Source organism: Schistocerca cancellata, chromosome 3 (assembly GCF_023864275.1).
Source record: "Schistocerca cancellata isolate TAMUIC-IGC-003103 chromosome 3, iqSchCanc2.1, whole genome shotgun sequence".
NCBI lineage: Eukaryota > Metazoa > Arthropoda > Insecta > Orthoptera > Acrididae > Schistocerca > Schistocerca cancellata.
Window position 1 is genome coordinate 294,264,611 of NC_064628.1, and position 26,771 is coordinate 294,291,381.

Sequence of the window (26,771 nt, forward strand, 5' to 3'; positions counted from 1 at the left end):
GCAGTGCAATTTCCACTTATGAAGCACGCTTTGTGTTGTTTTGGTGTTGAGAGGGTTCGCGAGTGCGACATTCAGTTGTGTAGTGACTTTCGCAGCCGTCTTCCTCTTTATTTCTCCTCACAGTTCTCTTGAATGATCGAGATAACTGAACACACGCTATCAAGCGTGTTGGGACTAAGCGGATGATGTTTCCCGCTTTCCCTGCATGCGGCATTAATCTTCGACAAGTTGTCTCTTGAGACACCAAACACTTTGGCTACCTTGGTTACGGAAGCATCCACCATACAAGCACCAACAGTTTGCTCATGTTTTCATTCACTTAGCTTGCACATAACGTAACCGCAACTACACAGAACGCTGTTCTGACCACAGCTAACACTTGAAACGTGTTGACGACACTGCACAAGTCCCGTTCGTAGTCAAATACAACAGCGTAACCTGCAGGCTTGGTTGTTCAAGCATGCAATTCTCACGGCGTTCCCACATTTTTGGCTAATTCCTTTACCTCTCTTAACACCTCTATATGTCACCTTACTAAGGGTAAAACAAAATGGGAAGCACGAAGGGGAAGTAGAAGGAAGTAGAAATAGTAATAAATTACAGGTAGTAGGGCACAACGTAATAAATGGGTGGTGGTAGTAGTAGTAGTAGTAGTAGTAGTAGTAGTAGTACAAGAAGAAGGCAAGGACTGGAAGGCACTAAAATGGAAAGGCGGCAGAGACATATTGTTTTGCAGCGGAATAATTTTATTGTACATGTTTAAATTTTTAAAAAATTCTACCTGGCGATCTTAGAACAGAGAAGGTTAGTGCTGGGCCTGTGTTCCAATCGGAATGTCATCAACGCAAACCGCCAACGTACCAGGCGTAAGCACTTGAGGCGAGCGTTGCCACACGACCTCAGAGCGAGGCAGACAGAAACGCAGACGTTGCTATGCTACGTAAGAATGCTCTGTGAGGAAATTCTACGTAACTTTACCGCTCGAGCGGCACTGCAAAATCAAACGTAGTTAGAAAGAACCGATTTTGATGACCCACCATTAGTGAATTATCACAGCGAGGCAAGAAGCCAGAATGTTCCTTTAAACGAGGGCAAACGCGCCTATAAACCCAAAGCCACTGCCTCTTAGGTATGAACTCGTCCACTTTTATAGCGAGGCTTTCGAAGCTAAAGAACACATTCTGTCGTTCTGTCATTCTGCACTAGTCGCCAGGACCAGAGAGAATGACAGTCTATTGAGTTCCAGTGAAGCCACGACAAACTGATCAATGATGGCGAACTTGCTACTTGCTTGCTGACTTCAGCTCCAAGATGCAGCCGACCTGATGCGTACCACAGCTGTGGTCTGCTCTTGTTGCATACTTGGTCATCGGGGATAGGGAGACGCAGGCGTGGACAGCCCTCCTACACTACAGGTCGTCGTGGATGATCTAAACGGGGCCATTTTCACACCGACCAGGTGTGATGTGTCCGCACAGCCTCCTGGCTGACTTCTGAGTATCTGTTGCCGACTTGGTCGATCCATGGTGGATAACCAGGGCCTCTTCTTCACAACAACCAGCATCTTGGACCACAGTTGTCAGGCTCCACCTGAGGGCACAATAGGCTCTCTTCGAGAGTGCTGAGGTGGAAGCTGCACTGGGTCATTGCAAAATGTCTGGGCAGGAAGCACATTCCTCGCACCTCTACCACCACCAGTTGGGCCCGAGGCCATGGCACTGATCTGCAGGAGCAAAGTCACAACTCACTGATGAGGCATCAGCACGTCTTTGCGGCATGTGCGCTTACACTCGACTACCAACCACAGCTCTGAAGACACTTGCAACTCTGTACATTTTGAACGATAAATAAATGTAATTGCAGATACCACTGCGTCACTGACTCCTCCCGGCGTAGACTGGACCACTCACTCACGCACGCACTAGGCACGACCTGCTGTTTATAACATGACTCCAATTTTCCAAGTCGCAACAGTATAACGGAAATAATGTGGTGATTCACACTGGACTGCGTACAGCTATAGGCGCAGAACACCTACGTTTTACTGGTATGGACACAACTGTTTCTCATAATGCTAAGTGATCCAACCGAATGAAAGTGTGTAAAGAGTTTGTGTTTGTTGATTATTTTGCTATGGCTTACCATTGATGAGCAATGAAAAGCGAATCCCGAGATTGTTGCAAGCAAAATGAATTTGGACTGCAAGTTGTTACACGCTTTGAACTGTCCCATGCAAAAAAAGTCTGTCAAATGCGTACCTTTTATTACTTTGTAAAATCGTGTTGCTCTCAATATACGAATTAACAGATTAACAATGTATGAGGATTAATAAAAAACAAAATATGAGGTGTTGGTCTGGGACGCAAGTGTAGGGGCGAAGGGGGGGGGGGGAGTCGAAGTTTGTCCTGAGCCCCAGTAAACCTAATGACGCGACTGAAACAGGTCAAAGATCATCCTGAAGTAGGATTCGAAAATCCGAGACCTTTATAATTTTTTTGACCATGGCATGCTACAGTGGTAAGATTTAAAAACTTGATGCGTGAGTGCTTCTTGGTAATGGCGAAGAAAATAAACCCAATGAGTCAGAGAAGACCACTGTACACTTCAAGACCGATTCATTAAAGCTTTTAAGGCTCTGAGAAACATAATTATTACGAGTAAAAATGGTTCAAATGGCTCTGAGCACTATGGGACTTAACTTCTGAGGTCATCAGTCCCTTAGAACTTAGAACTACTTAAACCTAACTAACCTAGGGACACCACACACATTCATGCCCGAGGCAGGATTCGAACCTGCGATCGTAGCGGTCGCGCGGTTCCAGACTGTAGCACCTAGAACCGCTCGGCCACCCTGGCCGGCTATTACGAGTAAGAGATGTAACGAATGGAGTGTTCTATGTAAACTACTGGAAAGTGTCAATACAGTACTGTTGAGCAGCATGATAATTTTACTGAGCAGGTTTAAAATTTTGTTAGGTTCCTAGAAGATGAGCTCAGGACAGAGTACGTTAGTTCTGGGCTGACGACCCAATCCGTATGTCAACAAGGCATACCTCCTTTGGAGACCTCAGAACAGGGCGTAGAGAAACGTAAGCGCTGCTATACTACTTAACAAGGCACTGTGAGGTAACACTATGTAACTTCACCACCCGAGAACGATTACAAAATCAAATGTAGACAGAAAATAACCAAGCTCACCGATCCAGAATTATTACTGAATTACCACAGCGAGGCAAGGAGCGCCGACACGTCTGGTAAATGAGGACGAATGTGCTCATACACTCAGAGCCACCACGTCATAGGCATGGATTCGGACCTCTAAATAGAGAGGCTTTTAGATCTCAACAACGCATTCTGTCTGATAAGCTGGCCGATGATGGCCGACCTGATACTTGCTTACTGACTTCAGCACCGAGAGGCAGCCAACCTAATTCTCACCATAGCCGTGCTCTGCCACTGCTGCCTGCTGGGCCACCGTGGATGAGAATGCTAGTGAGCAACCATCTCTCCTCCACTGCTGGGTCACCACGGATGGTCTGCTGCAAGCTGCCGTCTTCGCACTGACCAGGCGAGGCACGTTCGCACAGCCTCCAGGCCGACTCTTGAGCATATGCTGCTGTCTTTGTCGATCAACAGTGATTGAGCAGGATTGCTGGCCGGGGTGGCCGAGCGGCTCTAGGCGCTACAGTCTGGAACCGCGCGACCGCTTCGGTCGCAAGTTCGAATCCTGCCTCGGGCATGGATGTGTGTGATTTCCTTAAGTTAGTTAGGTTTAAGTAGTTCTAAGTTCCAGGGGACTGATGACCTCAGAAGTTAAGTCCCATAGTGCTCAGAGCCATTTGAGCCATTTGACCAGGACCTAGTCTTTACAACATCCAGGACCACGGTCGACAGTCTCCACCTGAGTGCACAATGGACAGTCTTAGAGAGCGCTGAAGCGGGAGTCGTACTAGGTCAAATGGTTCAAATGGCTCTGAGCACTATGGGACTTAACATCTGAGGTCATCAGTCCCCTAGAACATAGAACTACTTAAACGTAAGTAACCTAAGGACATCACACACATCCATGCCCGAGGTAGGATTCGAACCTGCGACCGTAGCGGTCACGCGGTTCCAGACTGAAGCGCCTAGAACCGCTCGGCCACTCCGGCCGGCCGTACTAGGTCACCACGGAACATCTGGGTGGGCAGCGCCTTCCTCACCCCGCCACGGCCGTTAGCAGAGCCAGCAGTGGCGACGTCATGACTCGTTGACGAGGCGTCAGACCTGCTTTGCTGCACTTGCGCCGGCCAGCTCTGAAGACACTTATCTCTGTACACATAAATAAATGTTATTGCAGACACTACCGTCTCACTGAATCCTGCGAGCTTGCACTGGACCACTACCCTCATTCTAAGCTCGACCTCCCGACCACGACGTGGGCACAGCACACGGGTCGCAACAATACCTAAGGGCTTGAAATCTGAGGATATGCACGTTGCAGATGCGTATTACCTCTTAAGAACTGTGCGTTCAGAAAGGATCATGCGACAAACTACTACCGGTACCTCTAATAACCAGGAGCACATCCTCTTGCATTGATTCATGCTGTATTCGTCGTAGATTACTATCCACAAGTTCGTCAAGGTACTCTTCGACCAAATTGTCCCACTTCTCGACCGCGATTCAGCGTAGATCCCTCAGAGTGGTTAGTGGGTCATATCGTCCATAAACAGCCCTTTTCAATCTATCCCAGGCATGTTCGATAGCGTTCATGTCTGCAGATCATGATGGACTCTCTAGTCAAGCGATGTCGTTATCCTGAAGGAAGTCATTCACAAGATGTGCACGTTGGGGCCGCGAATTGTCGTCCATGAAGACGAATGCCTCGCCAATATGTTGCCGATATGGTAGCACTATCGGTCGGAAGATAGCATTCACGTATCGTACAGCCATTATGGCACATTCCGTGACCACCAGCGGCGTACGTCCCCCCCACATAATGCCACCCCAAAACAGCAGGGAACCTCGTCCTTGCTGCACTCGCTGGACAGTGTGTCTAAGGCGTTCAGCTTGACCGGATTCCCTCCAAACAAGTCTCCGACGATTGTCTGCTTGAATGCATCTGCGACACTCATCGGTGAAGAGAACGTGATACGAATCCTGAGCGGTCCATTGGGCATATTGTTGGGCCCATCCGTACCGCGCTGCGTAGTACCGTGGTTCCATAGATGGACCTCGCCATGGACGTCTGGAGAGAAATTGCGCATGGTTTGAGTCGTAACACGACGTCCTGTGGCTGCACGAAATGCGTTATTCAACATGGTGGCGTTACAGTCAGGATTCCTCCAAGCCATAATCCGTAGGTAGCGGTCATCCACTGCAGTAGTATCCCTTGGGCGGCCTGAGCGAGGCATGTCATCGACAGTACCTGTTTCTCTGTATCTCCTCCATGTCCGAACAACATCATTTTTGTTCACCCCGAAACGCCTGGACGCTTCCATTGTTGAGAGCCCTTCCCTGCACAAAGTAACAATGCGGACGCGATCGAATTGCGGTATTGACCGTGTAGGAATGGTTGAACTACAGTCAACATGAGGCGTGTACCTCCTTCCTGGTGTAATGACTGGAACTGATCGACTGTCGGTCCCCCTCCTTCTAATAGGCGCTGCTCATGCATGGTTGTTTATATCTTTGGGCGGGTGTAATGACATCTCTGAACAGTCCGAGGGACTGTGTCTGGCAACGTCTATCTTCAGGAGTTGGGAACCGGGATGATGCAAAACTTTTTTTGGTGCATGTATTTCGGTTCTCGCTGCGTGGCCCCTATTTGCTCGTGTCTCGGCTACCCGCAGTGTTCTCATGTTAAGCTGATGGGCTATGTGTCACGACATAGCACAATTCGCGGTATTTGAACCCAATAAAGGTTGATTCACACTTGCCGGATGGTCAGCGTCACGTTTTTGAACGTCGATGGTCACAGGAATTCCTGAGCAATCACTACACGGCACGTCGTCGTCGAAAGAACGTCGTGACGTTACAGCTGATTCAGAAAATATTCAGCATGGGAGCTATTTCGTAGTTCATAATAGAGCGTCATAAAATGCCGAAATTCAGTTTACAGCAGTTTGCAATGATTGCTGTTACACTTGATGATGAGGAACAGAGAGCAAAAAGAGTCTGGGTTAGGAAAATGTTAAAAAATCGAGACCGTGTAGGTGAGTTCCACAGGGACTGGAAGAGGAGGAGGAGTCGTTCCGTAAATATTTCAGAATGTCTAGACAAAAGTTCTTTTCTATCTGTGAAGCAAAATACAAATAAAAGTTACTAAGAGAAATTCGACATTTAGACGTCCAATATTACCTTGACAGCAGCTGGTGGTTTGCGTGAGTTATGTAGGCCATTTTAGTGTACTTGAACTATTTTACCGTATATTTCTGCTACCTGCTGTTCGTCATTAATTTATTACGAATCTTATTTTAAACTTCGTCATTACGCGTGAACTTTACTCCCTATTCCTCTTTTCGCTGTTCCACTGGAAAAATTGTGAGCCCAGCTCATTGAACAGTAAATGCAGCGTTTATTTTGCAGTGTATTCCTTCACTGTATAAAATAAAATACTTTAACTTGGTATTGCCTTCCATAATATATTAAGACCTTTTGACGATAGCAGTCAGTGGCGAATACTTTCGTATTAGATCACACTGCGAACTTAATGTAAGAGTTGCTCGCTAAGTAGGATACACTGTGGCCCGTCGAAACATTTTTTTCCGAGAAACCTTAACGTGTCGGTGACGTGTCGACGTTCCGTTGACGGTGTGTGGGAATGCCACCATTTGGACTACAGAGGAGAATCTTTTCACGTGACGCAGGTGACTTTGACGTTCCGTCAAGTGTGCATCCACCGTAATACAAACTGTCTGGCACGGGTTGTAAGGATATGTGTTATTCCAATGATTACAAAGTCACGTCAGATTTCAAAGAATTTATCGGTATGAGCCCACTTATCAATATGACGTGGCACCCCGTCTGGCCTGGATACACGCATTAATTCGATTGGGAAGGGTTCTGTCAACCCGCTGTATCATCTCCTGATGCAAGCTAATTCAGACCTGTTGTAACTGGTCCTAGGTAGTCCCACACCTGCGGTATACGGGACAGATCTGGGGACATTGTTGTCCACAAGAGTGCCTCAACATCACACGGGCAGTTCATACAGATACGTGCCTTGTATGGATGAGCATTCCCCTGAAAATTTACCACAATATTGTCACACGAAAGGTAACACGTAAGGACGCAGGAAGCCTATGATGTACCGTTGTGCCTGGCTCACTACTAATCATGTTCTGAAATCATTTTCGATGCCTCCCCACACCGTGACGTCAGTAGTAACACCGCTGTCCCCCTCTAAAAAAAAATTAAAAATAAATAAATAAACTGGAAGAATGAGACCTCTCACGAGGTCTGCGCCATCCTCTCCGACGATCGTCATCCAGAGTAGAGATGAACCCTGATTCATCGCCCAACACAATGTGACTCTAATGATCAGCGTCCTGGTGACGGCATCACTTCAAAGGCAGCAGTTTGTCTTGCGGTGTTAATGGCTGCCTAAGCAGGGAATGGTAATTCCTTAGGCTGACTGCTGGTAGTCTCTGACAAATGGTGCAGGGTGACACACAATATTTCAGGGAGTTCACTATTTGTTATGTTTCTCTTGGTGCACAATATGGCGATAGTCTCTTGAGGTGGTCCAGTGTGGTCTATCAGAACCTTTACGACGAGGACGCCCGCTCTCGCGTTCTCATATAGTCCATCATTGTGCCGCTGTCGCATGAAGATGTCCTACAAATCTGGATACTGCACAATTCGACCGGCTAGCCAAAAGGAGACACAAAACGAGGCCCCTTTCAGAGTCTGCCAGGTGCTGATAGCGCTGTCCTAGACGAGTACGCGGCGTCTCCTTGCCCTGTACAGCGATCACAATGTATGACACTGTTCACTTCCGGCATATGCTCTACCGGCCCTGGTAACGACGCTAAACACGGAACAAAGCTATTACACTCTGGTAGGCGGTTCTACCTGTCACAGAGAATATTGCAACACTAATGACTTAAGAGTACATGCCCGACGATGTTGTTTAGTTATATTGACATCCGACCGGATGCTTTTTATTCTTTTTGTCATTCAGTGTAGTTTCTCCTACGAATATGTACAGGGTGACCAGAAAGGCCGGGAACACTTCCAGTTATTTATTGCACAAGAACCAAACATTGTACAGACATCATGCATATGTCATTTTGAAGAGAAACCCTGAAAGTCTTTTTTCAAGTATACCGCCACAGCGTAGTTTGGAAATTTGCCGATAGTCAGCGCTAGTCGCAAACATGGCGAGTTCGGGTGCGGAGCGAGCTTTCTGTGTTTTGGAGTTCGACAAAAACAAGTGTGCTACAGCTGTTCAACGGATGTTTAGAACCAAGTACGGTAAGAAGCCACCATCAAGGAAGGCCATTTACCACTGGCACAACAAATTCGTTACGACGGGTTGCTTGTGCCCAGCAAAGAGAAGCGGACGTCCCAGCGTGAGTGAAGTGAATGTGGAGCGCGTACGAGAGGCATTCATAAGACGTCCATAGAAATCGGTGCGTGGTGCATCCCATGAACTCGAAATGGCTCCAATGACAGTGTGGGAAGTCGTGCGACAGAAGCTGTCTATGAAACCGTTCAGATTGGAGATAGTGCAGAAGGTCAATGACGACGACAAAGACAAGCGTTTTGAGTTTTGTTCGCAGTTGCAACAATTGAATGAGGATGGGGATGGCATTGATCGCGACGAAGACACTTTTCACACCAATGAGAAAGTGAACAGGCATAATTATCGAATACGGGACGCGACTGCCACAGTCGACCATGCCATGCTGGGACGGGTATGGCAAGAATTAAATTTTTTTTTTTTTTTCAAATGGCTCTGAGCACTATGGAACTTAACATCTGAGGTCATCAGTCCCCTGGAACTTAGAACTACTTAAACCTAACTAACCTAAGGACATGACACACATGCATGCCCAAGGCAGGATTCGAACCTGCGATCGTAGCGGTCGCGCGGTTCCAGACGGAATCGCCTAGAACCGCTCGGCCACTCTGGCCGGCGGCAAGAATTCGATTACCGTATTCACGTCTGCCAGGTCACTCACGGTTCACATACCAAATGTATGTAAAAAAACTTTCAGAGTTTCTCTTCAAAATGCAATCTGTATGGCACCTGTACAATGTTTAGTTCTTGTGCAATAAATAATTGAAAGTATTTCCAGACTTAATGTACACCCTGCAGATGCAGTGAGTATGGTTTCGTCTGGTAGTTGAGGCTGACTAGGTTGGCTGCTCTAGGCAAGCTGTCGAAACTGAGAGGTCATCCAACTTCTTTCGAGACAGCTACCAGTACTACCATTAGTCACGGCGCAGAGTGTGGTTTCAGAGAGAACAGTTCAATTTCAATTTACTGCCACGAGTTTTTGGCCTGTTATTTGGAAACTCTAAACAGGTCATACATATTGAATAATCATGGTGACGTAGAATGATTTATATTTTGCATATAATAATAAATCATGTTCTCAGCAACCAATTGTAATATAAATGTAAGAACAAAACAAAAAATTGAAAATAAGAATCAATTTTTAAAAAAAGAAACATAAAATAAAAGGAATTAACCCACGTTCCAAACGAAAAAGTTCCAGGTTATGTTACTAGATATGATATTGGCAGCCTCGGAACAACCTGAGATTTGCCAACAAACTGCAACTCTACATACTTGTTAACCTATTGTTGATACACTATTCTACAGCGCCCTCACAGGTATGTGCATGCTTCAGCAATCCTCGAGTCTACGTTTATCTGAGTGGGTGGCCTTAGCATAGTTTATTTCTTTTAAATGTTCCTATATATATATATATATATATATATATATATATATATATATATATTCTCTTAATTAAATTTATATCCCCTATCATTCTCTATAATGCAGGAAACACATCTTGTGAGCCGTTGACCTTATTTTGATATTCAGAACGTCCATTTGATCTTATAGACTGAAAGTTAAACGGTTACGAACTGATAATTAAATCGAAACCCTAGCAGCAAACAGTCGTTAACTTGCATCATTGGGGACATGTTGAAAATGTGTGCCCCGACTGGAACTCGAACCCAGGATCTCCTGCTTACGTGGCAGACGCTCTGTCCATCTGAACCAGTAAGGGCACAGAGGATACTGCGCCTGCAGGGACTTATCCCCGTGAGACCCACATTCCCAACATGTCCACACCACTACATTCGTAGTGCACCTAATGTAGTGGTGCTGACATGTTGGGAATGTGGGTCTCACGGGGAGGGTGCAAGGAGTAAGTCCCTGCAGGCGCACTATCCCTTGTGCCCTCGGCGGCTCAGATGGATAGAGCGTCTACCATGTAAGCAGGAGATCCCGGGTCCGAGTCCCAGTCGGGGCACTCATTTTCAACATGTCATCAATGATGTATGTCAACGACTGTTAGCAGCTAGGGTGTCGATTTAATTATCATTTCATTCTAGAGAGGCTGCACTGTCACCAATGATATCTGTTCTTTCGGGAACATATACTTTCTTCATACACTACTACCCATTAAAATTGCTACACCAAGAAGAAATGCAGATGATAAACGGGTATTCATTGGACAAATATATCATACTAGAACTGACATGTGATTACATTTTCACGCAATTTGGATGCATAGATCCTGAGAAATCAGTACCCAGAACAACTACCTCTGGCCGTAATAACGGCCTTGATACGCCTGGGCGTTGAGTCAAACAGAGCTTGGATGGAGTGTACAGGTACAGCTGCCCATGCATCTTCAACACGATACCACAGTTCATCAAGAGTAGTGACTGGCGTATTGTGACGAGCCAGTTGCTCGACCACCATTGACCAGACGTTTTAAATTGGTGAGATATCTGGAGAACGTGCTGGCGAACAAGTAGTAACAGCAAACGAGGTTGACAGTGCCCTTAACTATACTTACAATGACGCTTTACTTACTCAATGATGGTAACATTTAATTGTGACTAAATACCTAGATTTAAGTAAAAAAAGTAAGTTACAGATACATTTCTACCACAAGTAATGAATATCTAAAAAATGTAACACGAAAATTATAGAATGAGATCTCCTCATGACATTTACCTTCTGTATGCAGCTCAGCTGATGTTAAGTACAAATATCGAAACTGTTAAGCAGAGATGATGTCGAGTTAGCATGGTACAAGCAAAAACGTCCTGATGTAGGAGTATCTAAAGAACCTGTGGCTGTTACAAAACTGAGCGTTCTTTTTCCACAGTAAAAACTCAATTAAGTAAGACAAGAACTTTGGCCTATAATCACATACATTTTATTAGCATTTATACTTTTACGAACATCTTTGCACTTCTCCTTCGGAGGTGTTTTCGCTCCTGTTTTTGTCTTGGAGTATCGTATTAAGTATCATTTTACTTTTGGTGACATTGTTCTGTGTTGTAATCAATTAGTTTTAGTGTTTTTATTCTGAGAGCAAGAAGACTGTCTTACTAATTACAGATTTTTATAGTAATCACTTCGGTACTGAACTGAATTACAGTGCGTATTGTGACGAGCCAGTTGCTCGACCACCATTGACCAGACGTTTTGAATTGGTGAGAGATCTGGAGAACGTGCTGGCCAGGGCAGCAGTCGAACATTTTCTGTATCCAGAAAGGCCGGCACAGGATCTGCAACATGCGGTCGTGCATTATCCTGGTGAAATGTAGGGTTTCGCAGGGATCGAATGAAGGATAGAGCCACGGGTCGTAACAGATCTGAAATGTAACGTCCACTGTTCAAAGTGACGTCAATGCGAACAAGAGGTGACCGAGACGTGGTAACCAATGGCACCCTATACCATCACGCCGGGTGATACGCCAGTATGGCGATGGCGAATACACGCTTCCAATGTGCGTTCACCGCGTGTCGCCAAACACGGATGCGACCATCATGATACTGTAAACAGAACCTGGATTCATCCGAAAAAATGACGTTTTGCCGTTCGTGCACCCAGGATTCTTCGTAGAGTAGACCATCGCAGGCGCTCCTGTCTGTGATGCAGCATCAAGGGTAACCGCAGCCACGGTCACCGAGCTGATAGCCCATGCTGCTGCAAACGTCGTCGAACTGTTCGTGCAGATGGTTGTTGTCTTGCAAACGTCCCCATCTGTTGACCCAGCGATCGAGACGTGGCTGCACGATGCGTTACAGCCATGCGGATAAGATGCCTGTCATCTCGACTGCTAGTGATACGGGGCCATTGGGATCCAGCACGGCGTTCCGTATTACCCTCCTGAACCCACCGATTCAAAATTCTGCTAACAGTCATTGGATCTCGACCAACGCGAGCAGCAATGTCGCGATACGTTAAACCGCAATCGCGATAGGCTACAATCCGATGTTTATCCAAGTCGGAAACGTGATGGTACGCATTTCTCTTCCTTACACGAGGCATCACAAGAACATTTCACCATGCAACGCCGGTCAACTGCTGTTTGCGCATGAGAAATCGGTTGGAAACTTTCCTCATGTCAGCACGTTTTAGGTGTCGCCACCGGCGCCAACCTTGTGTGGATGCTCTGAAAAAGTAATCATTTGCATATCACAGCATCTTCTTCCTGTCGGTTAAATTTCGCGTCTGTAGCACGTCATCTTCGTGGTGTAGCAATTTTAATGGCTAGTAGTGTATATAGTTAAACGGTTACCTTTTAGGATTCTGTGTGCAATCATACAGACTGTAGTCTTAGAGTGAGCGGTTCGTCTTGCTCCGACGCTGACTGTGGACGGGCTCTTTCAGGCCTGACGGCGGCAGACACGGTGTCTGGCGCGCTGGTGGTGCGCCGCCCGGAGTCGAAGGAGTCGCTGCGGCCGCTGTACGACCGCGACGAGCGCGAACACCTGGTGCTGGTGTCTCAGCTGGCCGAGGCGCCCGCCACACTGCTGCCGCCCGGCGCAGACGCCGCCGGCCGCGCCCTGCTCATCAACGGCCGCCAGCAGGTAACCGGCGCCGAGCTGACACCAGGCACGCCGTAACAGTAAAAATATTGTCATGACGTCACAAACTTGAAGCCGACCCAAGTGAAGATCCGCCATGTTAGCTACCCCAAAACATTCGCTTCTCGTGGTTTGATTCCGTGTAGTCGTGAAGTGTTTTGATAAAAAAATGCCGGCTTGCGTTGCTTGCGGGTCTACTAAAGTGCTCGGCATTTATGACGGCGGCCGAGTTTAGGTTCGTTCTGCGCATCTGACGTCACAAGACACAGTCAGCCAATCAACAGAGAACGACGTTGCCAGAGGTCGACTGCAGTGCAGAGCACGGACGAGTGTCTTCAGTTTTAGAAACGTTCAGTCATAAATAAAGTAATTGAACAAAAACAGTATCTTGATAGCAGACTTTCTTTTATAGAAAGTTTGGAAAAAGCATTCTTTATACAAATTGCTTCATATTCTATTAATTAAACAAGCAATAAGCCTCCTAATTCAGGCGATAGCGAGGAAAGGTGTTTGTATCATTCTCACTAACCGCTTTTTCAAAATGGCTCTGAGCACTATGGGACCTAACATCTATGGTCATCAGTCCTCTAGAACTTAGAACTACTTAAACCTAACTAACCTAAGGACATCACACAACACCCAGTCATCACGAGGCAGAGAAAATCCCTGATCCCGCTGGGAATCGAACCCGGGAACCCGGGCGTGGGAAGCGAGAACGCTACCGCACGACCACGACCTGCGGACAAACCGCTTTTTCGCAATGAAGAACAGCGGTAATTATTTCCTATTGTACTTCGACGAAACGTGAGTAATTCATAATCATACCAACAGTGTTTGTCGGTATTTTGCGTGCTATTTTAAAGCACTCCGGGAGACATAAGGAATGGCGAGCTGCGTTAGCGTAATGGATAAAGTGTATAGCTGCTAAGCGAAAGGTTCTTAGTTCTAACCTGCCGGCACAGTAGCTCAGCGTGTTCGGTCAGAGAGCCCGTTGGCCTCTGTAATAAAAAACTGAGTGGAAGGATCAACCACCGAACTTAAACAGGATGTCTTGCGACGGCCGCAACGACCAAACACAACGATCAATAACGAACAAAATGAAAAAAAGACACCTTGATCGGTGCTTAATATTTTCTTTACTTTAAAAACAATATCGAATTGTCTTACTTCATGAATTTTATTCGTTTGAATGTAATTTTTTGAAATTTCTAGTGGCAACTAAAATCGACCATACGGAAGGTATACGCTGTGGACTTTACCTCTGCAAACTCTTCAGAATTTCGTGCAATGGTTTACTACATCTAATGCCGCACAATAACTGCGTTGAACATCGAAACAAAATTTAGTCATTTATGGGGGGAAGGTATCAGTCAAGAAGATGCGTAAAAATCAAATTTTTGGGCCAAATAGTTTTTGTGAAATCGAATGATAAAGTGTGTCAAAGCAGTCTAAACACCATGTGTCTGCACAGGCGAGCAATGCAATGATGACAAAATCGCGCACAGCGGGGAATGCGGGGAGCACGTCTCTGTAGCTGCGAAAGGGTTCATGCGGCCGTGATGGCTTTACTTCGTAAACCCCTTAACGTAAGTTTGCTAACTATACTATGGCCCTGCTTCTCTTGGCGCGTACAACTGGCAACGCAGCAGTCTCCCGCGTCTGGGCGGGCATGCGCGAACCGCCAAGATAAAAGAATTGAACTATAATCGTTCTGATTGTAGTCTAAAGTTTAAATAAATCACATTTCATTCGTAAGAGGGCTTATTTAAGCGGTATTTTCTTATACATACTTGAAATTCTGATGCACTGTAAAGTTTTACTGTATGGTTTTATTTCTGTGATTTGACGTTAGATTTCCTATCAATCCAACGCGAAGAGCTCTCTGGAGATTAGCAATACACTTGGTTTTCATTGTTTGGTTATTACCAAGTAACTGAAAAGTCCTGGCAAGAAATACCCAGGAAATGGGGACTAATGTTTTAAAATGCAATGACTTAATACAAAAGTAATGTAGCTACATGTAGTTAATTAAATCTTCAGTAAAATGTGTGGAACACCTGTTACAGTGGTTGAATTATAAGTACTTAAAGGGTTACATATTTGTTAAAGCAAAGTTCCCTATCTAAGTCCAGGCTATTTAGATCATTACATTAATCACTGTGTTGTCGTGTTACCCTGTAAATTGCTATTATTTGCCGCACTGAATGTCACTTGGTAGGTACAATTTAAAAATAAAGCAGATGTGTAAACTACAATGGGCCTGACAATCTTAAATTCAGTTCTTTTCCTTTGTAATTTAACGAATCTTTCACTTTGTTGACATGAGAACTGGCTTCTTTGTATCATCCTTGTGTACATCTATGGGACACCAATGGAAATAAGGTAAGTTTTTGCAAACTTGAACATTTAAAATTTGCATTTGACTTGAAAATGCAACGAATACAAATCGGTGCCTCTAAACTATCAATCAATGCTTTTGAACTTCTGGCTTTATCAATTATCGACACAAACACAATGAAAGTGAATAGAAATGGATTACGAAAGCACGCTTTTCATAGCTCATACTTCTCTTCTCGGTTATTCGAAGTGTGTAATCAAAAAGGAATTACAGTACTGAGGCCAGAAGCGTCATATTTTCCTGTCGTATTACTGCATCGAATACGCATTTAAGACCAGAAAAACGTTTGAGGTTGCGTTCCTTATGCTGTGTTCTTCACTAAAACAGTGCAACATTAACTATATAAAATAAATATCGCGTGCACACGACAGAAATGACAAATGAGAAGCAATTGTAGACACTCGTCTGCTAATGTTGGCTTCAAAACAACGTACAGCGTAAGTCTGTAGCTCCATCTCCCCTTATTCTACCTCCATGATAGCGTCGGACCACCTCTTGCCCAGCGTAGTGCGGCAACTCCGCGTGGTATGGATTCGACAAGTCCTCGGAAGTCTTCTGCAGAAATACTGAGCCAATCTGTCTCTGTAACCGTCCGTAATTGTGAAAATGTTGCCGGTGCAGGATTTTGCGGACGAACTGCGCACGGATATTCGGTGGGATTCGTGTCTGGCGAACACGGTGTCTAAACCATTGGTTCGAACTGTCCAAAACGTTCTCAAACCAATCGCGAACAATTGTGTCTCGTCATCGATGTTCCTTTATGGATCGTGGGACGACGGCTGGCATGAACTTCTTGATACAATAATTTACCAACAGCCGTATGATTTGTAGAAGCTTATTTTATTTTATGAACTTCTATGTGCTACCAGTTTCGGCATTACATTGATGCCATATTCAGGACCCTACACAATGAGTAGAAGAAATGTACTCATATAAAAATAATTATAAAATATATAGAACATACGTAAACAATTTACAGGTATCATGTTAACTATGTACGTGGCTTAAAAAGATGTATTATATATCATTAAAACTATATGTAACATTATTGGCACATACGCTTCTGCCTATGTCATGCTGTTGTTAATAGTTTTCCCTATTTTCTCAAATAACGCATGATAGATGAACATATGTGTACGCTATTATTCATAAAACAGTAACACACAGTTGTTCAAAAATGGATCAAATGGCTCTGAGCACTATTGGACTTAACTTCTGAGGTCATCAGTCCCCTAGAACTTACAACTACTTAAACCTAACTAACCTAAGAACATCACACACATCCATGCCCGAGGCAGGATTCGAACCTCCGACGTAGCGGTCCCGCGGAGCCAGACTGTAGCGCCTAGAACCGCTCGGCCACCCTGGCCGGCACACACAGTTGTACTAGGCCATGCAACACATCAGATGTACTGCATACACTCGTATGTCCAGTGGAACAGTGGAAGAATTATTTTTTAATAAAAATTAACTAATATAAATAACAATAAAATAAATTAAAATACAAGAAAATGTAACAACCATGTCAGAATAGTAAATAACTGTGTATTCTCACATGATTGTCACATTTTCTTGTATTTTAATTTATTTTATTGTTATTTATATTAGTTAATTATTATTAAAAAATGATTCTTCCACTGTTCCACTGGACATACGAGTGTATGCAGTACATCTGATGTGTTGCATGGCCTAGTACAACTGTGTGTTACGGTTTTATGAATAATAGCGTGCACATATGTTCATCTATCATGCGTTATTTGAATAAAATAGGGAAAACAACAGCATGACATAAGCAGAAGCATATGTGCCCTAATGTTACATATAGTTTTAATGATACATAATACGTCTTTTTAAGCCACTTACATAGTTAACATGATACCTGTAAATTGTTTACGTATGTTCTATATTTTTTATAATTGTTTTTATGTTAGTACATTTCTTCTATTCATTGTGCAGGGGCCTAAAGGTGGCATCAATGTAACGCCGAAACTGGTAGCACACAGAAGTTCATAAAATAAAATAAACTTCTACAAATCATACTGCTGTTGGTAAATTATTGCATCAATTGTCTCGTTCTCATTGCGTTCTGTCATGCATAAAAATTCCATCGTTGTTTAACATAAAGTCCATGAATGGCTGCAAATGGGCTTCAAGTAGCCGAACATAACCATTTCCAGTTAATGATCGGTTCAGTTGGATCTGATGACCCAGTCCATTCCATATACACACAGCCCACACCATTATGGAGCCACCTCCAAGCCTTCACAGTGCCTTGTTGACAACTAGAGTCCATGACTTCACGAGCCCTGTGCCACACTCGAACCCTACCATTAGCGCTTACCAGCTGCAGTCGGAACCCCTCTAACCAGGCCACGGTTTTCCAATCGTCTAGGTTCCCACCGAATTGGTCACGAGCACAACAGAGGCGCTTTAGGCAACTTCGCGCTGTTAGCGAGGGCACTCTCATCAGTCGTCTGCTGCCACAGCCCATTAAATTCCGCCGCACTGTCCTAATTGATATGTTCGTCGTACGTCCTACTTTGATTTCTGCGTTTATTTTACGCAGTGTTGTTTGTCTGTTAGCACTGACAACTCTACGCAAACGCCGCTGCTCTCGGTCGTTGAGTGAAAGCCGTCTCCACTGAGTTGGTCTTGGTGAGAGGTTATGTCTGAAATTCCTGGCACCCTGTTGACACTGTATATGTCGGAATACTGAATTCCCAACAATTTCCGAAATGGAATATTCCATGCGTCTAGCTCCAGCTACCAATCCTCGTTCAAAGTCTGTTAATTCTCGTTGTGAGGCCATAACCACGTCGAAAAACTTTTCGCATGAATCACCTGAATACAAATGGCAGTTCCGTCAATGCACGGCCCTTTTTATACTTTGTGTACGCAATACTGCCGCCATATATATATATATATATATATCAATCTCGCTATCACATGACTTTTGTCACAGTGTGGACACCGTTGCTCAGCTTGTATTTTATCCCTCTTCCCTTCAAAATTTCGATTAATGTTTTCCAATGCATACTGACAAGAGCTTTCTCTAAATACAGACTAATTATAAACGTAGGTTTATATTCGTATTTTCTAAGATATGTAGTAGGGTCAGTATTGCCTCGCATGTTCCTATGTATCCGCGGAACCTAAACTTATATACCTTTTAGATCGGCTGCTACCAGTCTTTTCATTCTTCTGTAATCTATTTTTGAAAGTATTTTTTCTACCACGAGTTATTAAACTGTTGGTTCGGTACATTTTTACTCATCAGCCTCTGGATTCTGTAATGAATTTTTGATACCATTTTTCAACCACGAGTTATGTAACTGTTGGTTCGCTAATATTTTTACTCGTCAGCCTCTTGGGTCCTTGGCACTACAATTATTACGTTGTTCTTAGTACACGTGGGTACTGCACCTGCTTCGTATATCTTGAATACCAAGTGAATAGTTTGCTTGCCGCGCGGTCTCAGCCGTCTTGTGAGACGGTCCGGCTCCCCCTCTCCCCCCCCCCCCCCCCCGTCGGAAGTTCGAGTCCTTCCCCGGGCATGGACGATGGACGTGTGTGTCGGCCTTAGCGGTGTTAATTTAAGTTAGATTAAGTAGTGTGTAAGCTTAGGGAGCGATGACCTCACCAGTTCGGTCCCATAGACCTTACCACAAATTTCCAAAATAATTTCCTCATGGTATGTTCTTCCAAAGACCTGAGTAACTCCGACAGTGTGTCACCCACGCTAGGCGCCTTATTTCTTTCAGTTCTCTGTCAAATTCTACTCGCAGTATCGTATCTCCCATCTCATCTTCAACTACTCCTCTTTCCTTTCCACACTACTCACCTTACGTGTCGGGAAAGATCGGCAGTACTCAGCTACTCAGGATTCATATGCCACCGTAATGAATTTTTAGAAACAACTAATTCACAACCCGTTTAACAGACACAGAAAATCACTACTGAACTAGTGAACATTCGACAGCGTGTCCACGTTAGGAGAAGGAGACGCGTCCCAAGAGTAACCCACCGGCGACGCTTTAATGTTACCGCGGGCTGTCCCAACCGCAGCTAAGGGTCAACCACTTCGTTGGCGCCGATTTATCGCCCGTACACACTAAGCAAATCTCGGCCAACGAAGTGGTTGGAGGTCGTTCGTTGGCCCTCATAGTCCTAGTGTGAGCACGCAGCTTAGGACGAAGCTCGGTCGCACTCTCGAATTTCTTTAGTCCGATTTACTTTCGTTCAAATCATCGTTGCTGAACGCGACACTGTAAAAAACTGAGGTCACATAAGTCATGAGGCAGAGAAATGCACATATACAGGCGACGGTAGTATCACGTGCACAAGGTATAAAAGAACAAGGTATTGGCGGAGCTGTCATTTGCACTTAAGTGATTCGTGTGAAAAGGTGTCTGACATGTTTATGGCCGCACGACGGGAATTACCAGACTTTGAGCGCGGAATGGTAGTTGGAGCTACATGCACGGGGCATTGCATTTAGAAAATCGTTAGGAAATTCAGTATTCCGACATCCACAGTAAAACATGGAGCATGGAATGTAGTCGAATTAAATCAGGCAATGCTGAAGGAATTAGGGTAAAAAATTAGCAGTAAATGGATTTCCTGATTTGGGCGGCGAAGTAAGTGTCGATGATAGAAGTAAAGAGGAATAACATGCAATCTGTTAATAGCAAGAAAAAGCGTTTCCGCAGAAGAGAAATTTATTAACATCAAATACAAATTCAGATTTTGAGAAGTATTTCTCTGTTGTTGCACATGCGTTGCTATAGCGCATGCGTTTCTGCTGTAGTCTGAGCGCTGCTGCTTGCGTCTTCAGTGGTGATGGATCGCCTCATCGATATCAGATCGATCATCTTCTGACGGTAAAGTCGTAGAACGATGTTCTGTACGCTATTACACGATTCCGTGCAGAACCTTTATAAGGCCGCCAGACAGACGTATTTCCATCGACTCGTTGGTATTGGTGTCCCAAAATTTTGAAATATGGACCACAGTATTTGTTGCGTTGTCTTTCACTGAGTAACCAGGGGGAATATGGTGTTGTGCGATGGCGGATATGCTGGCTGGGAGGAGACGAGTACAGCCTTGGTGTTCAACAAAACGCTCCACAATAGTATGCTATGTTTGCCCTATATACACCGATGAGCCAAAACGTTATGGTCACCTGCTTAACCCTTTGCCTTACGATTTAAGTTCCGTTAGCGTGAGCTGTAAGTGGATGCAAGGTAAGGATGCGCCTTACGATTCCCGGCGCTTACACACGCTAAGGCTACGGTGCACTACGCCTGGTGGCGTCCGAAGTCGTGCAGACGCCCTCGGGATTTGTAAGTACGTGTGTGAGATACCAGTAGCGTGACATTTCTACTGGTATCATAAATAATGACGATTAGTTGCCCATTGGAAACGGAACATTCATTGTCTCAAACGCAACGATATATTCACAAACGTTTTATTTCCCTTTATAAGCAAATGTACATTGATGAAATACATCTTAATAATAATATTCACAACAATGCACTGTTCTAAGACTGTATAATATTTTGTTCAAAACATTCTGGGACCTGTTACGTTAGTACGTTGGCAAACATATTTTCAAACGCAACGTCTTCACAATGACATGTACACGAATTTAATAGTCTTCGATTGTATGATATCGTTCAAAACAATCTGGCAAATGTAATGCAACCCTGCACCTTTTGCAGTTCCACGTTGTTTCGCTGCGTCATTTATGCTTTCTGCACACTACACAAACTCTCGCAGGATTTACTTTTGATGGTGTTGGCTCCATATTTTGGGGAAAATGTGCCCAATGTTGCGCGTGCAGTCTTTGTGGTATATCGCCGGATGCTAATCGACCCTTCCGATTATATTCCGTTAAAGGCGTAGTTTTCAACAATAATTCTGCAATGTGAATGCTATATTCTGCGTAGCTCTGTCGTTTGCCGCAATGTAGTTTGTAATACAAAATGTACGTGTTAAATAAAGCAACATCAAGTAGTAAAAAGAATGGTTCAAATGGCTCTGAGCACTATGGGACTTAACTTCTGAGGTCATCAGTCCCCTAGAACTTAGAACTACTTAAACCTAACTAACCTAAGGGCATCACACACATCCATGCCCGAGGCAGGATTCGAACCTGCGACCGTAGCGGTAGTAAATAGAATATCTTGCGGTATCCTTTCATACATTTTCTCATCACAGGGAAGCATGCGAGCATCCGATCTTGGCGATCAATTCCAATCACGCCTCTACTGTATTCGACGACACATTTCGGTTTCCACGACGCATTGCGGAGAGGTGTGGCTGTGGGAATCATTTCTGCTGTGGAATGTTTTGTGGAAAGCATGTAAACGTCTCCTTTATCTTTCTATTTTAGTGCCAATATTACTTTACAACTCCTCACAGTATATTCTCCCTTCTTTAATTTTGCCTTCAGGAAGTCTGTGGGCATATTTTTTCTGTTTGAGCGCACCGTTCCAATCACATTAGTTTTATTGGTGAAGAGGGTTGTGAAAAGTTTCGGTGAAGAAAACCCGTTATCTAAATATAGAGTATGACCTTTGTGTAATACCGACTGTGATAGTTCTAGAACTACACTTTGAGGCACTACCACCAGCATCACGTTTGTCACTACCCGTGTGTATCTTAAAATCATAGCAGTATCCTGAACTTGACTCACACAATTTATAAATTTTAATACCGAGCCTCGCTCTTTTTGATGGGTTAAATTGTTTGTAGTATATGCGCCCTTTAAATTTCATTAATGATTCATCAATGGCAATATTCTCTTGCATTGTGTACACTTCCTTAAGTTTGTACAGGTTATCTGTGTTGTTGGCTAAACTGTTATTCGCTAGATGCAGAAATCTACTTATGTGCAGAAATCTCCTGAAAGGCATCGTCTTACTAAATATTGGCGTTTCTATAACGGTCCTCTTATACCAATACATCTGAATCGACGGTTTCCTTACTTCAGCCATGATTATACATGGCGCAATGTGTAATTTTATTTCATTACAGCCGATAGGAGACCACTTTTGGTCTTTTTTCGTCTCGTCTGTTCATTGTTGAGTACGTCTTGTGCATATCTATTCGTCTCAGTTACGATGTTTTCCCAAAATGTACTATTAAATATTACATAGAAAACGTCTAATTCTCTTATGCTTGTACTCACGTGCTGTAAAGCTGCTTCCTTTATTCCGGGAATTACCGTATACGTCCAGATTGTTGGGTCATTGTCTTCCTTTTGCCACATCCACGACTCTGATTGTTGCTGGTAGGTTTGCTCTTCTTCGTCAGTGTCATCTTCAATCACCAGCCGCTTACACCGTTTTCGTACAGGAGGTAAAACGTCGCTACCACTGTCACTGCCGCTGTCAAAATATCCTGCAAAATCATTGTTGGCTATGCCACCACATGTCTCCCTTTCCTCGTGAACACGTTTGCTACACGTCGGGAACATTGTGAAAGTATTTTTGTAATGTCGGCAGGTCCGAATGCGGCGAAGAACACTTCGTGTATGCCGCGTGTACTCGATCAGCTCCGCGACGTGTCAGAGACGTTCTGTTTACATTTGGCGCGGCTGACCGACGACGTCTCTCACACGACATGCGCTTGTTCGGCGCGGGAAACGTACCACGTCTCTGATACGTCTGGTTGATGTTCGGCCAGATCGGCACGCTTCGACTCTCACACGACATTGTAAGCTAAGGGGTTAATACCTCGATTGTCCGTCTTTGGAACGAAATACGTCACTGATTCTGCGTGTCAGGGATCCGACAGTTTGTTAGTAAGTTTATGGAGTTGTGTGGCATTAGATGTCTACGCACAGGTCATGCAATTCGCGTAAATAAAGGGCTGCTGATTTGCGTATGCGGTGATGTTGCACGATAGCGACCCAGATCGGTTCCATAGGATTTACATCCGGCGAATTTGGTAGCCGAGACATCAACGTGAGTTTACAGTAGTGTCCCACAGACTACTGTAGCACGGTTCTGGCTCCGAGACACGGACAATTATACTGCTGAAAGATGACCTAGCCGTCGGGGAAGAAATAAGCATGAAGGGTGGTGTTTCGCTGCTGTCAGCGCGTCTTCGATTACTGCTACAGGTCCCATGCAAGGGCAGCAGGAGAAGGTGTCCCATAGCATAACACGTCCGTCGCGCGCTGCACGTTTCGAGCCGCCGTTCGCTCAATGGCGGCCTTTTTGGTGACGACCAGCGACATAGTGCACCAAAAATGTGATTCACCCGTAGAGCCGACACCTTTCGATTGATAGACGTTGAATCCCGATGGTCCCGTGCCCACGACAGTCTTAATTGAAGCCGGCCGGTGTGGCCGAGCGGTTCTAGGCGCTTCAGTCTGGAACCGCGCGACCGCTACGGGCACAGGTTCGAATCCTGCCTCGGGCATTGATGTTTGTGATGTCCTTAGGTTTGTTAGGTTTAAGTAGTTCTAAGTTCTAGGGGACTGATGACCTCAGATCTAAGTCCCATAGTGCTCAGAGCCATTTGAACCATTTTGAATCTTAATTGAAGATGTCGTTGGGTCAACATGTGAACACGTAAGGGTAGTCTGCTGCGGAGCTCCATATTCGACAATGTACGATGAACGGTGAGCTCCGAGACACTTGTACGGGCACTATCACTGTGCTCTTTCGACAGAGATGCAACAGATCTATCCTACTTTACAGAGCAGACAAGTCTCCAAACCTCACGTTCTGTGTAGAGTCGTGGACGTCCAACCATTTAGCGCTTAGTGGTAGTTTCACAGTCCACTGTCTTTCCATAGATCCTTAACAGTAGCACGTGAATATTCGACCATCTTCGCCGTTTTCGAGATACTCGTTCACAGGCTGGTTGATATAAACTGTCCTTTGTCAAAGTTGGTTTTTCAATGGATCTCCCAATTTTCAGCCGATATCTCGGCTAGGGTGATCCCCTGTCCGCGTCTGCTTTCCTTATAAGCTTTTGTTACCGCGCCACATTCCCTCAACGCCACCAGGCGGTATCCAACGTCGTGGTGGGCAGCGATCATAATGTTTTGGCTTATCATTGTATAATTTGCCTCATGAGCATGCAATGTTGCAAACACCTGGCTTGTGCTGCCGTAAGTCATCTTTGACTTTCTCAGAATCGGAGAGATTTTTGATGAAGGACGAAAGATCTCTTGCTCGCTCCTCAAAATCCGTTTTAGTATTGTATTATATGATATGCGAAAGTAACTCTAAATTTTACGTTCTCACAACTACATCGTTGAACTAACTTCCCTGAAATTTGGTAAGGAGTTAGACTGAAATCTGAGAGAAAACATGGACTACGTTAGAATGTGTATAGTACACGATATTTACTGATTGGAAGAATATTACGCATAGTAGAAAAAATATTTACTCTTTATTCCCTTCGTTACCAAACACCGATGATTCCTTGACGCGTCAACCGACGTCTTCTTTTGGTCAAGCTGTACCATAATTTTCTTCCCTGTTCGATTCAGTTCCTCATTAGTTACTCGATCCAGCCATCTAATCTTCAGCATTCTTCTGTAGTACTACGTCTCAAAAGCTTCTATCCTCTTCTTGTCCAAACTGTTTATGGCCCACTTCCGTACAAGACTACACTCCAGACAAATACCTTCACTTCCTAGCACTTAAATTTATATTCTATTTTAACAAATTTCACTTTCCGCAATTGCATTTCTTGTCATTGCCAGACGGCATTTTATTTCCACTGCACTTCGACCGTCATCACTTATGGTGCTGCCGAAATAGAAAAACTCATTTACTGCTTTTAATGTCTCATTTCCGAACCTAATTCTGCCAGCGTCGCCTGATTTGAGTCCACGAAGCATAATCGGAGCATTTAATAGACTACATTCCATTATCCTTCCTTTATTTTTGTTGATGTTCACCTTTAACCTTTTTTCAGGATATTATCCATTCCGTTAACTGATCTTCCATATCCTTTACAATGTACGACAGAATTACAATGTCATCGCTAATCTTAGAATTCATTTCTCCTTCCTGAATTTTAATTCCATTTCCAAATTTCCTATTTGTTTCCTTCACAGCTTTCTCAATGTATGAGCTGAATAACATCGGGTATAGGCTAAAACCGTCTCGCACCACCTTCTCAGGTATTACTTCCCTTCCACATCCTTCAACGCATAAACTGCGTCCTAGTTTCTGTACAAGTTGCAGATAACCTTTCGTTCCCCTTATTTTATTTTCTACTACCTTCAGAACATCGAAGAGAATCTGCAGGTGTGTTTGCACATATAGTATGGATATCTGCATCGTTGAAGTAAGCAAACCACCATTCCATCTCAAAGTCCATTGTTCGTGAAAGGAGAATGACGTTAAACTGACTACTATTATTTAAGAAAATATTGTGTGGTTATGTTATTTAACCCTACATTACTAAATCCACATAAAATTTACGATTGGGACAGGGTACAGAACAGGACCTTTTGCACTTAATTTGGTATGTAACATGCCACCGGTGATCTAATAATTTTAACTAACGAGTGCATAACCTATAATTTATGATTTCCTTTTAATAAAACTGGAATAGCAAAATTTACGATAGTTTGGTAGCAATGTCATGTTGTCCCCCTTTTAGTGTTCAAGCGCTAAGAAATTACGTATTGTAGTGACTATTTAAAAAAAATGCATTTTACTTGAAACTCCTTTTATTTGTTGAATTAGTATATGAGAATAAAGCACAGTACTATGCTTTGTTTCCCCTCTCTCTAATGCCTGTTGTTTGATTGTAGTGGAACCTCGTTGATGCGGATTAGGGTGGGACGATAGGTCATTCAGATAATCTGGAAAGTCAGAGGAAATTAGAATGATATGTGATAAACATACATGATATATTTACTTTCACGTAACGGCACAAAAATTATACTTAATCAGAATTATACTTGATCAGGTATTGAAATAATTGTGTGTTTTTACACTGAAAAATCAGTACTTTTCTTATGAGCCAGATTCGTACATCATTTATGCGCGACACCATTATGCAGGCTTCTCACCTGCAGTAGTTCGGCCGAACGTTGTTACTGCCTGGCATTCCAGATGAACTATTATTTTGTTCAAAATGTTCAAACGTGTGTGAAATCTTACGGGACTTATCTGCTAAGGTCATCAGTCTCTAAGCTTGCACACTACTTTAACCTAAATTATCCTAAGGAGACACACGCGCGCACACACACACACACACACACACACACACACACACACACACACACATGCCCGAGGGAGGCCGCTCAGTCCATGATTGCAGCGCCCCAGACCGCTC

At 44.2% G+C, this 26,771-nt stretch overlaps 1 protein-coding gene across 1 annotated transcript in view; it reads left to right on the forward strand.

Annotated features, from left to right (window-relative positions):
• The window catches only part of LOC126174993 (uncharacterized), a 397,453-nt gene that overhangs the window by 278,862 nt on the left and 91,820 nt on the right, over positions 1 to 26,771 (forward strand). The window contains exon 5 of the mRNA XM_049921476.1: positions 12,861 to 13,060. Coding sequence (XP_049777433.1) covers positions 12,861 to 13,060 — 200 coding nt within the window. The remainder of the gene's footprint in view (positions 1 to 12,860; positions 13,061 to 26,771) is intronic.